Source organism: Ochotona curzoniae, unplaced genomic scaffold (assembly GCF_017591425.1).
Source record: "Ochotona curzoniae isolate NIBS_2020 unplaced genomic scaffold, NIBS_Ocur_1.0 contig_1014, whole genome shotgun sequence".
Classification (NCBI taxonomy): domain Eukaryota; kingdom Metazoa; phylum Chordata; class Mammalia; order Lagomorpha; family Ochotonidae; genus Ochotona; species Ochotona curzoniae.
The window spans coordinates 26,227,154-26,244,787 of NW_024464920.1; the positions used below are offsets into that span (position 1 = coordinate 26,227,154).

The 17,634-nt window shown below is 40.3% G+C and overlaps 1 protein-coding gene across 1 annotated transcript in view; it reads right to left on the bottom strand.

Moving 5' to 3' along the window:
- TRHDE (thyrotropin releasing hormone degrading enzyme) overlaps nt 1–17,634 on the bottom strand; it is a 363,319-nt gene that overhangs the window by 170,828 nt on the left and 174,857 nt on the right. The window contains exon 4 of the mRNA XM_040990020.1: nt 3,277–3,431. Coding sequence (XP_040845954.1) covers nt 3,277–3,431 — 155 coding nt within the window. The remainder of the gene's footprint in view (nt 1–3,276; nt 3,432–17,634) is intronic.

Sequence of the window (17,634 nt, forward strand, 5' to 3'; positions counted from 1 at the left end):
AACCAGGAACCTCTTCCGGGTCTCCCACACAAGTGCAGAGTCCCAAAGCTTTGGGTCATCCTCCACTGCTTTCCCAGGCCACAGGCAGGGAGCTGGATGGGAAGTGGAGCTGCCGTGATTAGAACCGGCACCCATATGGGATACCGGTGTGTTCAGGGCGAGGACTTGAGCTGCTAGGCCACGCTGCCGGGCCCTTATGATTAATATTATACGGCCCGGTATGGTGGTGCAGTGGTTAAGGTCCTCGCCTTACACGCCCGGGATCCCTTATGGTCACTGGTTCTAATCCCGGCATCCCTGCTTCCCATCCAGCTCCCTGCCTGTGGCCCGGGAAGGCAGTCGAGGATGGCCCAAAGCTTTGGGACCCTGCACCCGCATGGGAGACCCAGAAGAGGCTCCTGGCTCCGGACTGGCTCAGCTCCAGCTGTTGCGGCCACCTGGGGAGTGAATCATCAGATGGAAGATCTTCCTCTCTGTCTCTCCTCCCTGTATATCTGCCTTTCCAATAAAAAATTTTAAAAAAAATCTCTTTTTAAAAAAAAAAGATTATTATTTTAAAGAAAAAAAATAACCTTACATGGCAGGAGCCACCCTCAATACTTGAACTTCAAGAAAAAAAATTAAATTTTATCCTGTCTTATGTAGCTGATACTTTATTGTAGAGGAAGATGTGGTAAGGTTGACCAAAGAAAAAAATCATCAAATGCAAACCATAATATTAGACCTTAATAAAGTTTTTCAATAATGGGGCAGTAACTGCTTTGGGTTGTAAAAGCAAAAATGTTTTGCCTAAGGTGATTTACCACCCAGACTGTAACATTAAGGAGCTGATCATGAGAATTGCCTTGGGCAACAGAATTCCAGGCAACTGTAAACTGGCTTTAGCATGAAGACCACACTGTAGGAATTGGGTTAGTTAAAAGAGAGGAGGGGAGAGGAGGGAAGGGGAGGGGAGGGGAGGAGAGGGGAGGGGAGGGAGGGAGAGGAGGGGAGGAGGGAGGAGGGCAGGGGAGGAGAGAGGAGGGCAGGGGAGGAGAGAGGAGGGCAGGGGAGGAGAGAGGAGGGCAGGGGAGGAGAGAGGAGGGCAGGGGAGGAGAGAGGAGGGCAGGAGAGAGGAGGGGAGGAGAGAGGAGGGTAGGGGAAGAGAGAGGAGGGTAGGGGAAGAGAGAGGAGGGGAGGGGAGGAGAGAGGAGGGGAGGGGAGGAGAGAGGAGGGGAGAGGAAAGGAGAGAAGAGAAGAGAAGAGAAGAGAAGAGAAGAGAAGAGAAGAGAAGAGAAGAGAAGAGAAGAGAAGAGAAGAGAAGAGAAGAGAGGAAGAGAAGAGAGAAGAAAAGCAAAAAGGAGAGAAAAAAGAAAAAAAAGAAAAGAACTAATGCAGCTAGAATATAGCAGCCTAGAAGAGGTGTATGGAAGAGTCCTGAGAGGCAGATAAATGTGGATGGAGTGCTGTTTCAGCACCTCAGTAAAGACCTGGGTAACTGAACATTTCAATATCAATAACAACAATCGCTTCCACACAAGGACCTCTCCTTGAAACACAAAAAGAAATAGCTCTGAATATGCTGATGAACACAAAATACAATTTAAAAATTTTTACTCTTTATCAAAACCCCATTTCTCTTTTACAGTGAATGACTGTCTTCAGACTGACAATAAATGGATGAGGCGGGAGTATAACAGAAATCTATGTGACAATGAAGGCAGAAATGATTAGAAGGGTTTTTGCTTGTTTCTAGTTCATTCATCATAGTACGTGACCCTCCATATCCAATCATAAGAAAGAAATGCAGGATACGTAACAAATGAAATTCAGTCTCTGAACAATTATGAAATAACAAGTGTTCTTTCATTCCAATAGAACTGTGCATCTAACCTGTCATCTGTAGGAAGGCTTTTGCTTCAAAGAGTTGTAGATTTAAGGGTGAAATGATTCTCCTTAACCGAAAAGGGAAGCCCTGGTAGGTCTGTAAGGGTCCGTTCAGATATCTGAAGTTCGGACACATGCCCAGCTGGGCCATCCAAGTGCACTGACAATTCAGCAGACAGACTCATGGCCTGCTCCATTGAGTCAGTGCTCATTTGGTAATCTTCAGCAGTGCTTTCAATAATGGCATTTTCAACATCACTCCTCAGCTTTTCCATCTTTTAAAATGTGTTGGACTAAGGCCTGTGTGGTGGCCTAACAGCTAAAGTCCTCACCTTGGGCACACCGGGATCCCATATAGGTGCTGGTTCTAATCCCGGCAGCCCCACTTCCAATCCAGCTCCCTCTTTGTGGCTAGGAAAGCAGCAAAGACAGCCCAAAGCCTTGGGACACTGCACCTGTGTGGGAGACCGGAGGGAGATCCTGGCTCCTGGCTTCGGATTAGCACAGCGCCGGCAGTCATGGTCACTTGGGGAGTGGATCAGCGGATGGAAGATTTTCTTCTCTGTCTCTCCTCCTCTCTATATGTCTGACTTTCCAATAAAATAAGTCAATCTTTTAAAAAATGTGTCAGACTTATAACATATTGAAGGCTGCTATTGTGATGTGTCCAGTGAAATTTTGTGTTTAAAACCACCCATAGTAGATATTACTTTCTATTAACATGTATACTTGCATTCAAAGATGTTTTTCACTGAAGTCAAGATTCAGATAAGCACAACAAATTTCTCTAACATATTTTGCTTACTCTGAAAAATTATAAAATCACTATTTTATAATGAGTTTCACTACAAAGGTGGCTGGTGTACCTATAAATCTAAGAAAAAAATATCAATCATTTTAGAGCAAAGAGTTTATAGCTGTATTAGTAAAAGGCATCCTAAGTGTCTCTATAATGGGTAAGGGGCAAAAATAAATTGATCTCAGCAAAAGCAAATCTTGACAAGTACACAAAACTCAGCTTCATCTTACAGCAATATAATAAATCACTATAATCACTGTGCTTATACACTTACACTAATAATCACAAGGAGAGAAAGCAAGGCAGATAAGATGCTATAACAAGATTGCTACTCCAGAGAGACTGCTTTGTGTCCACAACTCCACTAAACTGAGTGACAGCTACTTATCGGTTCTGAGTCGCATGTTTATTTTCCATTTTACTGTCAATTGAAGCAAACAGCGTATCTTTCAAAAGAAACTACATAGTACTCCATATAAACTTAAAACTTAATTGTGTAGATAATAATTGAATAAGAATACTTGTGTAAGAAGATAGTCTAGGTAACTGCAATCATTGTTCATTTTCAATAGTTTGCACAGCATACTTACACCTGCTTCTTTTTCTCATACCTGGTGACATATTTCATGGACAATGACCATGGTGACATCCAGCAAGTAGGAAATGGATGAAACACTGGGATCCAGCAGTATTCTTTGTTCCACAAAAATGCTCAGCCCCCAGTTCTCCATAGCAGCATACGGATGCTTAGGCACAGCTAGAAGATCTAGAAATAGAATAAAACAATCCGAAAAGCTTTACCAAAAACACTAGATCTTAAAGGAATCCACAAATTCTAATTAGAAGAAATAACTAATCTTTTTTGGTAATTTCTCTTTTTTTTTTTTTTTTTATAACTTAAACTACCTGCCATTTCTACATGACAGGGCAAATGTAGGTTACCACTCTAAATGCTGGTCACATCCATTCATCACAGTTCATTTGCAGGCCCAGCACTGTGGGTACCTGCAAATATCGGCACCATTATTAATGGACTCATCCTAAGAAGTTTCAGAAAGTCAAAGGAAGTAAAGGCAGCAAAAATTCAGTTAAAAACAGTGTATGCTGCAATGAAAATTTATATCAATGCAATAAACACTCTATTATTTTTTAATCCAGATATTTTCCAGGAAAAAAAATAATATTAGTTTTAAAATTCAGTGTCAATTTTTTTTATTCTATTTGTGTTTTTTTACTTCTGTTAAAAATGTTACATGACAATATAACCAACAGAAATCTGTGATACCAAATTCATGGCAAAAGGAGGAAACCCACAGCCTTTGGGTCTGGCCATTGCTACTATTTGCTAAATGGGCAACATTGTAAAGTTACCTAATTTCTGAGATCACAATTCCCTCACCTATAAAATAAGGTTATTGGCTTTATCTCCAAAATGTCTAAATCTGTATCATTAGATGATTCTAAAATTTGAGATCATTTCAAAGGTTGCAGTTATTAGCAACTTCCAGTTATGGGGACACAAAAAAGTTCATGCTTTGATGAATGCCCTCCGCTTCACACACACACATAGTGATGATAAATAAAATATTAAAAGCAAAGACAAGAAAACGTTACCAGGTACAAAAACAAACTTCTTAGTAGACCAGAAATAGTACAGAAATGCCAAGTGGTGACAACATGTGAAGCCTCGGGCCTGCTGAATGCTGGCTCTAAAGCAAGCAGTGGCAGCTGGGAATTGGCCCGGGCAGGAGTCACCAGGGCCAACAGGATCTCCGCCAGGCTGACTACTTGAAGTGAGGGGGCTGAGTTAGGGCACACATGCTCAGGAAAACAAGCTGAAAATAGCTGAGAGCTCATGGCTTCCTAGGGGAGCTAGCAAGTGGCAGGGAAGGATTGAAACCCAGCAGTGTGATTTTAGTGCCTGTGCCCGTAATCACAAAAACATGCCTGTAGTTTCTGACCTAGAACTTCCACTTGCCAATAGGAACCATGGAGTAACGCCCCAGGAGGCCATGGAGAATCTGCATGAGAACTGCTTCCTGCTGTAATGTTTGTAAAAGTGAAAAGTGAAAATCACATGGCTCTAAACCTGACTTTGCAAGAAGAAACTGAACGTGACAAAGCAGAGAACCACAAAGGAAAATAAACGATCCCACCACTAATTTTAGTGGAATGTGTTTCAACATGGACAGAGACACACGATGGGAACAGAGTATAAAATGAGCCCATTGCATATACTACTTAAAATCAAGCAGGTTCATACTTGGTGTTTGTAATGAATACTCACACAGGCAGACAGTGGCAGTAAACACACAGACACACATGCATAGCAATGACAAACACTACACCTATGATCCCCATTGCTTCAGGGAAGACAAAAGGGTAAAGAGACAAGGGGCTGTCACTTAAGCAAGCTAATGTTAAATTAATAGTACGCTTAACATTGATTTTTATATTGGCAATTAAGAACTTAGGGCTTGATCATATTACTGAGTCTTTTACATATGCTTTAAATATCTCACAATACTATGATTAATATAAATTGATATGCAATTATTTCTGACTTTAACATATATCATCATAACCTGGTGATGTGCAAAAGCTAGAAATGTATATTAAAATGAATCAAATATGGCCCCTGTATTCCACTACATCTTAGATTAGGGATGAGAACATTAGGATTATAACGGACACATATGGGCAAATGACAGAAAAATCAAAAGCACTGTTAAAACAACCTGGTTATAGAGGTTCTTCAAAGAGATGGCATTTCAGTTGGACTTCATATACACAAAAAAAAAGGATTTCAACAGAGGAAGAAGCAATCCAGGCATCCGCATACTCAACAAATATTTACTGAGTGTCTCTACTGTTCAAATAGATGTCACTTTGTCCTCTTCTACACCATCTTGGCTCTCTGTTATCATAGAAATGATTTCATATGTGCATATGAATGCATTTAATGGATAAAGTTTAGTAAGTGATAAATGCTACAAAGAAAAATCAGAGTAAGATGGAGACTGACAGGCAGGGAAGCCAATATTACTATGGCCAAGGTAGAACTCACATCTTAGGTGTGATGTAGATGATGCTAGAAAAGCTTTGTCTTTGTATCGTAAGAAGAGTGGCCTATAAACAACAAAAGCAGAAAGGCAGAAAAAGAAAGAAGATAATGGTGTGTCTGAAACATACAGAGCAGAATGCAACTCAGAGGATTAATACTAACTGCAAAAAATAACAAACACTCCACAACATTTCAACATTAGACATTACCTAAGGGGAACAGACTAGATAACAGTAGCAAGGAGAATAGATTCTTTCACCAGTGGATTGCAAGAGCAATGGTAGACATGATGTCACATGTGGACTACCAGGCCTACAGCAAAATAGAAATAATTCTAAAAGCTATTAACCAGGTGCAGTGTGGCAGCCTTGTGTTAAAGTCCTTGCCTTGCATTGCCGGGGTCCCTTATGGGCACCGGTTCATGTCCCGGCTGTTCCACTTCCCTTCCATCTTCCTGCATTTGGCCTGGGAAATCAGTAGAGAATGGTTCAAAACCTTGGGATCGTGCACCCTTGTGGGAGACCTGGAAGAAGTTCCTGGCTTCAGCCGGTCTCAGTTCCAGACATTGCTGCCACTTGAGGGGGAATCAGTGGACAGAACATCTTTCTGTCTCTTTTTTTATTGAACGGAAATCTGACTTTCAACAAAAATAAATAAATCTTTAAAAATTCAAAAAATTAAAAATTTAATAACCTCCCAGGTCCACAAGAACACGTAAGCAAATCAAGCCACACACATGGAACTGAATTGGCTTAAATGGCACTGAGAGAAGAACGCTGCCATAAGAGCTGGATTATAGTGTGAATTTTGGATAAAGATGACACACTACTTATGGAGCCATCACAGTGGTGCTGGAGGCTAATCTTCCATCCTGTGGCACTGTCATCCCATATAGGCACCAGTTCTTATCCCAGTTGCTCCACTTCTGATCCCCTCCCTGTTTAGAGCCTAGGAAAGCAATGAGGGAGACCTGGAAGAAGTTACTGTCCCTAGTTTCAGAAAAGCTCAGCTCCAACCACTGCAGCATTTTGGGAAGTGAACCAGAGGATGGAAGACTTCTCTACTGAAAGAAAGGAGAGAACACACTGCTTTGCAGTTATTGGGCAACAAAAGCATGACGAGCAGCAGTCAGCAACTACAGCAAGGAACAGTCGAAGGCTTATACCAAGGATGTAGACACCACAGACTTAAACAGGCAATGGGAAACATACTGCTAATCTACAATTTAGACAGCAAAGAAGACAGGCCTGGCTAAGAAATACAGAACAACCACACAAGTACTCTTCAACAAACAGAACCAGCTTGCAATAAAATGGTTGAAGGACAGAATAAAAACAGAGGGACAGGAAATATGGGGTGGATTCTTAAAGATAGGCTTTACAAAAGTTACAGTAATCCTGTTTCTGGAAAGAAGAGAAAGAGAATACATAAATACACCCAAATTATGCTACAATGTTCATAATAATCCTACACCAAAATATTAAAGAAACTTGGACTTTTTCCAACTTTTTGGAGATAGCATATTTTTAATTTGTGTTATAGTCAAAGGCTATTGACTCCAGTAAATAGAGAATTCAACAAGTAAAAAATGAACATAGTTGAGCAGGAAAAAGGTAAGGGTTATAAAGAATAAGGAAATGAAAATATTTCACGTAAATTTTAACTCACAAAATCACTAAAACCATAGCAGAAATTTTGATTTTGCTCACATTACTATGACATTAACAGTGCCTCTTCTCTAACACAGAAAAAAGTATACCTGAAGAAAACTCATATGAGAGTTTGATAAATATACTTGTATCAAGCATAAGTCTACAAAGGATAAGTACATAAACGCAGAGCTATAACCAATAGCAAAAAACCTACAAACTAATGTACATCAAAAGACATACACATAACAAAATGAATAATACTCAGCAATAAAAACAAATGAATTATAGACATTCTACAATATGACTGAATTGCAGTTATTATACTGAATAATAAAAACGATGTATATTATCAATATATTTCACTATCCATGATGCTCATTTAAATTCCTGAGAAAATTAACTTGTAGTGTCAAAAACTAGATCAGTGGTTGCCTGGAGACAAAAATGGGAGGGGTTACAACACAACTCACTTAGAAGTAGTTGATTTATTCTTTGTAGTGATGATTTCATGAGGATATACATGCCGAAATTAGCAAATTAAATATTTTAAATATCAGTAACTTATTGCCTGCCAGTCACTGATGCTCATGAATAAAACAAATGCATCAGTAGCTGAAATATTTTGCTTATTTGAGGTAAACATTTCTTCACAATGAATTATTTTAATTGTTGCAAACTATATTTTCTGTGAGATTGCATACATTACAATATGCCCTTCTAACTTTTAAAGTATGCCTTGACAACAGAAAAAAATATATTTCCAAATATTATGTAGAAATTCAAAGTCCCACGTAAAATTATTCATAGCATTTTTTTCCAATTAGTACAGTCCAAAAATACCATGAATAATCTGCAGAATGCTAGTGAATCTTACTACCCTTACTCTTCTCCAATCTAGCCTCAGTTACTACGATGTGTCTTCTATCCTAACACCATATTGAAGCAGCCTTCAAAAACTAAAGTCAGAAAATCTCATTGATACTTCCAAACTTGTATCTTTCGTTTCATATCTAAGAAGTATTACCAGTTGGGCCCAGTGCAGTGGCCTAGCGGCTGAGGTCCTAGCCTTGAACGCGCCTGGATCCCATGTGGGCGCTAATTCTAGTCCCAGCGGCTCCACTTCCCATCCAGCTCCCTGCTTGTGGCCTGGGAAAGCAGTCAAGGAGGCCCAAGGCCTTGGGACCCTGCACCCACATGGGAGACCTGGAGGAGATTCCTGATTCCTGGCTTCGGTTTGGCTCAGCACCGGCCGTTGTGCTCACTTGGGGAGTGAGTCATCAGATGGAGGATCTTCCTCTCTGTCTCTCCTCCTCTCTGTATATCTGACTTTCCAATAAAAATGAAAATAAATCTTTAAACAAACAAACAAAAGTATTACTAACTAAAGAATACCCATGTTTTCCCACTTCTTAGATTAGCCTTCTAGTTACATCTTTTTAAAGCTTCTTTGCTATTCCTTCACATTTGAAAAACCAAAGTCCTGAGGATTTCTTTCTGTGATTTTCACTTTTAGTTTTGATTAATCCACTGCAGTGGTTTGAATGTATAACTTCCAAAATTCACATTGAAATATAATCTCCATCATGTAGCTATTGAGTGATAGGAAGCCCTTCAGGAAGTGACTAGGTCAGGAAGACTTTACACTCACAAATGGATTTGTACATTACATAAGGGAGCTGTTTCATGTCCCAGCTGCTACTATTTCCCAGCCCCCTGCTAATGGCCTTGGAAAAGCAACAGAATATGGTCCAAGTGCTGGGCCCATGCCGCGTACATGCAGACCTGGAATAAGCTCCAGGCTCTAGTCTGTTGTAGCAATAAGGGGAGTGAGCCAGAGGACGGAAGATTCTCTGACTCCAACTCTAATTCCTTAAATCTTTGAAATGAATGAAAAAAAATAATAAAAGGAAGAAGGAAGGAAGGAAGAAAAGAAGGAAAGAAAGGAGAAGAAGAGGGAGGAAAGGAGAGAGGGTGGTAAAGGAAAACTACCTCTACTTATTCAAAAGCATCACCTCACCAGCCTGGGCATCATCGTACCTGGGCAGAGCACAGATTTGCTGTCAAGCCCTGAGTACGGAAATTCACAAGGATTGTTACCTTATAGCTTTGGGGAGGCAGGGAGCCAATTAATACACAAGTCGGTATATAAACCGAGAGGATAACACAAGATTGCAGGTGGAACTATAATGAAAGCAATGTAGGAATATGTTAAAGAGTAACAGTAACACTATTTTGGATTGAATGATGAAAGGAAGTTTTATTTTGTTTGAGAAATTAAAACCCAAACCGAAGCATTGATCTAATCCTCAAGGCAAGGGATACATGGTTTTTATCTTATTAGCTGCATTTCTATTGCCAAACACAGTTCAATATGTATGGCTCTCATTCAAAAAAATAATCACCATTAATTGGAATGCTTTCCCTGTGATGTCAAGTCCTGCTCAATACAACTTACAACTTGTTTTGTTTGAGGTTATAAGCCAAACAGACACACAGTCCTTATCAAAAAGCATCCAAGTAAAGGCCTCAATTTTGCAACTCTAGCCATAAGTTGCATGGTTGTGCTCTTTGCTGAATGAAGCGCTCTGCTGCTCCTTAAAATCCCTTGGCAGACCTAGGCTAATTATCTACTTGCACTCCCTTCAGATTCCCCGACAGGTTATGAACTCTTTGCTCTGATCCTTCTACCCCAATTAGATCTTGCTTTCAAACCTCCAGGCTTCTGACCTAACTCTTCTGCTTCCTGCTTCATTTAACTCTTTAAATTTCTGCTTTAGAGGCAGGCTTTTGACCCAGGACCTAAACTGACACTTCAGACACAATACTCTCAATCTGAATGCCTAGTATGAATGAGCCGCCAGCTACTCCATCACCCATCCAGCTTCCTGCTAATTCTCACCTTGAGAGGCAGCTACTGATGGCTCAAGCGTGACTGATCACAAGTGGAAGATCTAGATGGAGTTTCAGGCTTCTGGTTTGGGCTGAGACCAGCTTTGAATGCTGCAAGCATTTAGGAAGTCAAAGAAGCAGATGAAAAGTCTGCCTCTTTGCCTGTCCCTCGCCCCTCTTCTTTGCAAACCTAATGAAAATCAGTACAAATTAAAATTTCCCCTTTAATACTGTCTCCAATGTTACATCCCAATGGCATCTCAATTACAATGCGTATTATTTCTCCAATTCAGTGGCCAATGCCTTCTTTGTAAAAAACAGTGGTCATAAAGGCTGAAGATCCAAGCTTTGGTTTCCACACTGTCTACCTGTGAGCACTCAAGAAAACTGTTCTACCTTTTTTCAGATTTCACCTCCTCAGTAATAAACCAACAATGTTAAAAGTATCCGCTTTCCAAGTTGCTATAAAGGTTAAATGAGTTAGATCTAAGCACAAGACAGAATAAACCAGTGTTCCCCTCTTTGGAAATGTTTCCGGTTCATCGCCACTTGGAGGACCTGTGTGTATCACAGGCCTTTACTAGGAGTCTTAACCTTTAAAGAAAATGAAGTTTTGTTGAACAAATTTTTCGGCAGCAAGCCAGTGAATAGAATATAACATGTTCTCTGTCTGTCTCTGCCTTCCTTTCTCTATGATATTCTGCCTTTCAAGATTAAAATTTTAAAAATATAAGAATTGGGAAAAATTAAACATTTCTCAGGCCTGGCTCAGTAGCCTAGTAACTAAATCCTTGCCTTACACACCCAAGACCCCATATGTTTGCCCATTCCTGTCACTTTTGCTCCACTTCCCATCCAGTCTGCTGGTGGCAAAGATGACCCAAAGCCTTGGGACCCTACACCCATGTGCGAGTCCTGGAGGAAGCTAATGGTTCCTGGCTTCAGACTGGCTCAGCTCTGGACATTGCCGCTATCTGGGGAGTGAACCAATGAACAGAGAATCTTTCTCTCTGTAAATCTGCCTTTCTAATAAATATAAATAAATCTTTTTTAAAAAAATTCTCAATTAAAATGTTAAAATTTGAAGCAACACAGGATCTACCTAAATATTAGAAGATACAATCATAAGACAAGCCCATACTATCATTCAGGAATACTAAATACATACTAAATGTTAGGGATTTGGGCCACAAAACCACATCACACACGAGGAAACACACAAGAGATTTACCGTCTGTAACCAGGGCCTAACAGCAAGGCTTTTTCTAGGAGCAAAACAGAACAGCAACTCACTAGTAGAGGATAAAAGCAATATGAACGTAATTGAATGAAAGTCCTTTAGTCTAAGTAAAGGATTTTATTAATCAGGGAAGAGTCTGACGGAGTGCTCCATGATAAGAGACAGCTTGGGACCACTTCCATAGAATGGGGTTACCGTGTGAGGGAGATGGCCACCCAGGGCATACCGCACGAGGCTTTTATACATCTTATTATGGGAGATGAGAGAAAAGTAGCAGGTCCCCTGTTTGCACATGCCTGTGACAAGTAGCATCATGGCAGTTGTAGACCTTCTGCACAGAGGCAAGGTCAGGATGACTCATCGTGACTTGGCATTCCAAATGTTCCTGGATGGGCGCGTTCGCTGGACCTTAGCAGAGAGCTGCAGTCACTTCTGCTCTGCCTAACCTAACACTAAAAGCATACTATGAAAAAAACCACAAAGGTACATTTTGCTTATGTTCCTGGAGTTCTGTCAAGAAAGTATTTACATATGCATTCATGCTGTAGGGTTTTTAAAAAGATTTATTAACATAACTTGAAAGTCAACATTACAGAGAGAGGGAGGGACAGAGAGAAATCTTCCATTCGGCAGTTCCCACCCTCAGTGGCCACAATAGCTGGAGCTGAGCTGAGCTGATCTGAAGTTAGAAAGTTTTTTTAGACCTTCTGTAGGGGTACACAGGCCCAGGGATTTGAGCCATCCTCTGTTGTTTTCCCAACCCATAAGCAGGGAGCTGGATCAGGAAGTGGAACTGCTGGGACTAGAACCAGTGCCCACATAGAATGTCGGTGCGAGTGCCAAAGGTATAGGATTAATTCACCATACCACTGCAATGACCTATATGCTTACCCTGACACATGGCAGAAAGAATTAAAAAATACATGGGAAATCAATGTTATCTTCAATTCATAAGTCCCTTGTCTATGATGGGTAAAGATACAAATTTCACTTGAAAGAATATTATTTGTAGATGAAATAATAGGCATCGCTCATTCCTGATAGTTATAAGAACAATTATTACCTTTCTTTCAATCACTAGCATGTTCCATGTATTATCTTGTATACACATGGTAGGATTTTAAATGATTTTAAATTCAGTTGACAAAGAGAAGTTTAAGCTTTGCTATTCTTGGATACCTTCCCATCAAATTTAAAAGGAAATCAGGCCTTCAAGGCTTTCAAACAAAATACACTTCTCTCCTGATGGACTTTCTATTTGGAAATATTTCATTCAAAAAAGATCTGTTTTGGCTCCACATTTTGGGCTGTAACCGAATTTTAATCAGCAATACTCGTATGTGCAAGCCTAGCTTGTGAGTTCTCAAACTTTCAACATTCTCCTGAATTAGCATTAGGCCATAATATGCACTCAATGATTTTACAGATCCTCCTGACACACACTTAAATGATATACATATACATTTTTTTTTAATTTCTGCAATCACGTTTCCTCAACACTTGCTGATTACTGTCAGTGGCGAAGGAGGAACACTTCATGTGCTGCTTGATTTCCTTTTTCCTTGCAGAAGAATTTCTATGCCAAGGGATTACTCCATAATGATGGAGAACATTGGTTAGTTTCTTATCCGTGTAATTTTTAAAATTAGCCCTACTTTAATTTTCATCACCATATTGTGCATTTTCTTCACTGCTTATCTAGTACTTTCAGAATTTATGATCCATGGGCCGGTGTTTGGTAGAGCTGGTAAACCGACTGCGTATAAGGCTGACATCCCATGTGGGTGGCAGATCACTGACTGTCCACTCCACTTCTGATCCAGCCCTCTTTTCTTTACAACACTGACTTTCAAATAAATGAAATAATAAAAAAAAAAAAAACCACCTCGTGATCCAGGGTAAGCATTTTCTCAAGCAGTTAAGCTAAAAGCGCTCCCGTCAGAGAGCCTGGGCTTGGTTCCTGAGTCTAGCTTCTGGTAGTACAGATCTCAGCACTAGCAGTGATAGATGAAGCATTTGGGAGACTTTGAGTTCCCCTGGATGTTGTGAACTTTTAAGGAGTGAAATAGCAGATGGGAGCTGTCTCTCTCACACTCACTCTTCCTCCCTCACTCTCTCAAATCAATTTTAAAAATTGAAATTCACAATCTTTGCGGTAAAAATAGCAAATGGTTATCACGAAAACAGAAACAAAAAAATCACTAAACAATCCCTCTCTCCATCAAAGTTATCTAACACAATATATTTTCAATATAAAAATTCTCCCCTATTAAGGTTCAATTTTTAGTGTATTTTCATTTGTTCTAAAAATACTTATCATTACCTAGTATAGACCAGATATGACCCAGGAATTGGACATGTAAATATTGAATGATTCACACAATTCCCCTAACATTTCATGAAGCTTCAAAACTGTGATATAAACAAGTTAAAAAGCATATCCATCATAGAAACACATGAAGGCAATTATAGAATACTGCATAAGCTATGATGAGTACATGGTGTAATGGATGCAGCTTAAAGCAGAGATTAAGAACATGAATTCAATTCTTCTACTTAATGGGGCACATTACTGATCTCTGCCTCTCAATTTCCTCACCTATAAAATGGAGATGAATATAATTGTAACTGTTTCACAGGAACACCACGACAACTGTTGTTAGAACACAACTCTCAAGAGTCTCGCATTTCTGTACATCTTGTAAGCACAAGCACTGACTCCTTCTCATCCCACACTTTCTCTTAGCGAGCAGCTATATTTCAAACAGAGGGATAATGCCCTCTCCAGAGCAACAGGAGTGCTATCTACCACCACCAGTAAAAGAATCTGCTCCCCTGGCTTGGTGTTACTCCGCTGTAATATCATCCACTGCATGCACCATGCCACTTGAGCCTGTTTGTGTCACTCTCTACAACTTCGGCTAACAGAACTGTCAGAGAAAATGCTGACACTGTGGCTACTGCTATAGCTGGAACAATTCAATCTTCAGGTTCTGATTTAAGAGTTTCAGACCTACTACCAGCATTCATGAAAGATTGGCAGGCAAACTTGACAAGCTTGCACATGGTGTAAGCGAACACCTAAGACACATCATAGTTCATGACAACGAAATGAGTGAATGCAAGTGCGGTGCTTAGAACAGTGGCACCAAGTGGGAAATTCTCAATAACAGTGAGCTATTACGGTACGTGCAAAATGGCCTCCCAAAGATTTCCCCATTTTCATTCCCAGAATCCGTGATTGTGTTGGGTTACATGTCAAAAGGTGGCAAACAGAATTAAGGCTGCTAATCAGTAGATGTACTGATGGGAAGAATATGCCAGATTATTTAGGTAAACCAATACAGTCACAAGACTGCTGAAAGGTGAAAGTAAGAGGCAAAGAAGGGTTGGGATGTGATATGAGGAAACTTCACCAAACACTGCTGGCTTTAAAAGCTGGAATCACAAGCCTAGGACTGTAGGTGCTCTTAGTTACTGAACTGGATAGGAAACTTTTGAGAGCCCCCCTAAAGCCTCCAAAAAGAATGCCATCAACATCTCATCTACTTAGCTGCAAGACAATACATTGTGTTGCATTGTATGGTGGCTTAGCTAGCTAATCCTCAATCTGCAGCACTAGCTTACCATGTGGATACCAGTCTGTGTCCTGACTGCTCTTCCTTCCATCCAGCTCACTGCTCATGCCTGGGAAGGCACTGGAAGCTGGCCCAAAGCCTTGGACCCTGCACTTGTGTGGGCAACCTGGAAGATGTTTGTTGCTCCTCATTTCCCACTAGCTCAGCCCCAGCCCTTGTGATCATTTGAGCAGTGAACTAGTAGATGGAAGATCTAATACCTCTGTCTTTCCTTCTTTCTATAAATCTGCATTTCAAATGAAAACAAATAAATCTTTTTTTAATAATGAGAGACCTGTTGAATGAAAAGAAATAGCAAAAAGAAGTAATATTTCAGGTTAAGGGAGAAATACATTAGAAAGCTAATACTGAATGTAAAACTTTCTGCAAACAAACGAAAAGGTTGATATGCCTGAAACAGTGACAAATTCTGCTGTGAACACATTGAGTCTCGGTGTTTCCTAGAAGATACATAATAAGACAGTAAATACAGAAGCTTCATGCACTGAGGAGAGCTTGCACAGTGGAAGAGATTTACTTAAGGATTCATTTATTCTTATTAGAGAGGCAGATTTACATAGAGAAGGTGAGACAAAGATTTCTCATCTACTGGGTCACTCCCCAGATGTCTGCAACTGCTGGAGCTGAACCTATGCAAAGCCAGGAGTTTCTTCTGTGTCTCCCATGCAGATGCAATGAGATAGGTTTTTTTCCCTATCCTCTGTCTTCACAGGCAAGAAGAAGCGAAATTGGAAAGGGAACAGCCAAGACCAAACTGGCACCCCTATGGGATCCCACCACTTGGAGAAGGAGGATTAGCCAGTGGAGTTATTGCACCCAGGACCAAGGGAGCAGATTTAAGAAGTCATTGATAAGCAGAGATGGGAAGAGACTACTGTTGGGCAAAGCAGAAATGACTTCACCACTCTGTGGAAGTCAAGTGGATACTTCCATCAGGGAACGTTTGCAATGTCAAATCACTCTAACCTTGCCTCTGTAAAAAGATCAACATCTGCCCTTTATGTGTAGCCTATGCTATATGTTAGATATGTGCAAACTGAAGAACACCTGCTTTCTCCTATCCCCCCAGCGAAGATGTTCAACACCCCAGAAAGTCATTTCCCCTCACATGGTCATCCCATCACGTGGAAATGGTCCTGGGCTGTCTTCTGCTACGGAGTAGTCCTTCAGACTCTCTCCTCTGACTAATAAAATCCTCTGCCCGAATTAAATGTCTCCCTCTTTCACCCTCAATTGCCTCTGAACCCAATTATGACCAATGGTGAGTGGAGGAGAACACTGGATCAGAGGTCCGAAGGGCCCTGCCACTGGAAAGACAGGCACAGGAATGTAGCAAATGGCAAGGCTCACCAGAAGAATAGGACATCACATTAGCCAATTTTCTTACATAAATAACACCAGATTTAATCATACATATCAGCAGCACTACCTGAAGGGAGCAAATTTATAGCAGTCTCCTCTTACTTAGAAGGGAAACAAAGACACACAGTGGATACTCAAGACCACAGATAATATTAAACCCCACATATAGTATTTTTCCTATAAACATATACCTATGAAAGTTTGGTTGACAAATTAGACATGGCAAGAGATGAACAACAGCAAATGATAAAACAATAGAATTGTAAATATATTGTAACTACCATTACATGAATATAATCTCTCTCTTCCTGTCTCAAAATCTCTCTTTGTACTCTACCCATCTTTCTTGTGACGTGCAATGACACCAGGCCTGCACATTTGAACAATGTAAACATCATGACTCGGTGCTAGGCTACCACAAGCATTGCAATACTCTCCAGTGCTTCTGATAACTGAGACAGGAAACTGTCCACAGAATGCACAAAGGCGTACAAAGGTACCACTCTTGTCTAGGGTGAGACAGAGTGGGACGGCATGAGATTTCAACATGCCACCCACAAATGCACATGATTTAAAACTTAGGAGTCACCTGTGTTCTGAAAGTTTACTTTGTCACATTTTTTCTGACAGGGTTGAATGTAATGGGAACTGTAAGAATCAAATCTTTGGATGGGGCTGGGGTACTACTATGCTGTTAGAAATACTCCTTCATCAGTTCTTTAGTCACTGCCAGCTGTTGGAGCAGGTTCATTCTCACAGCATGGAACTCGGGTATCCTCCTCATTTGAGAAGTCTGAAGTAGCTGGAAGCCAAGTACAGAGGTTTGGAAATTCTTTAATTGACAGATTCACATCTACAGCACAACACAGTATGAAAATAGTATTCTTCATAAATGAGAATTCTTAACTTTTGAAATGTGGTGTTGACAGTAAAACATATTTCCAAATTCACATGTGATTCATACAGTCTGGGTAAAATCTGGTTACCTCTAAAAGAAATAATTTATATAGGTTTAGTTAAGTGGAAACAAAAATCATTGCACCCTAGGGCTGGTTCCTCTTAGCATACAATGTACTTGTGGCACGCACAATATTCAATAAAGAAAAAATGTAAACGAATTCCAA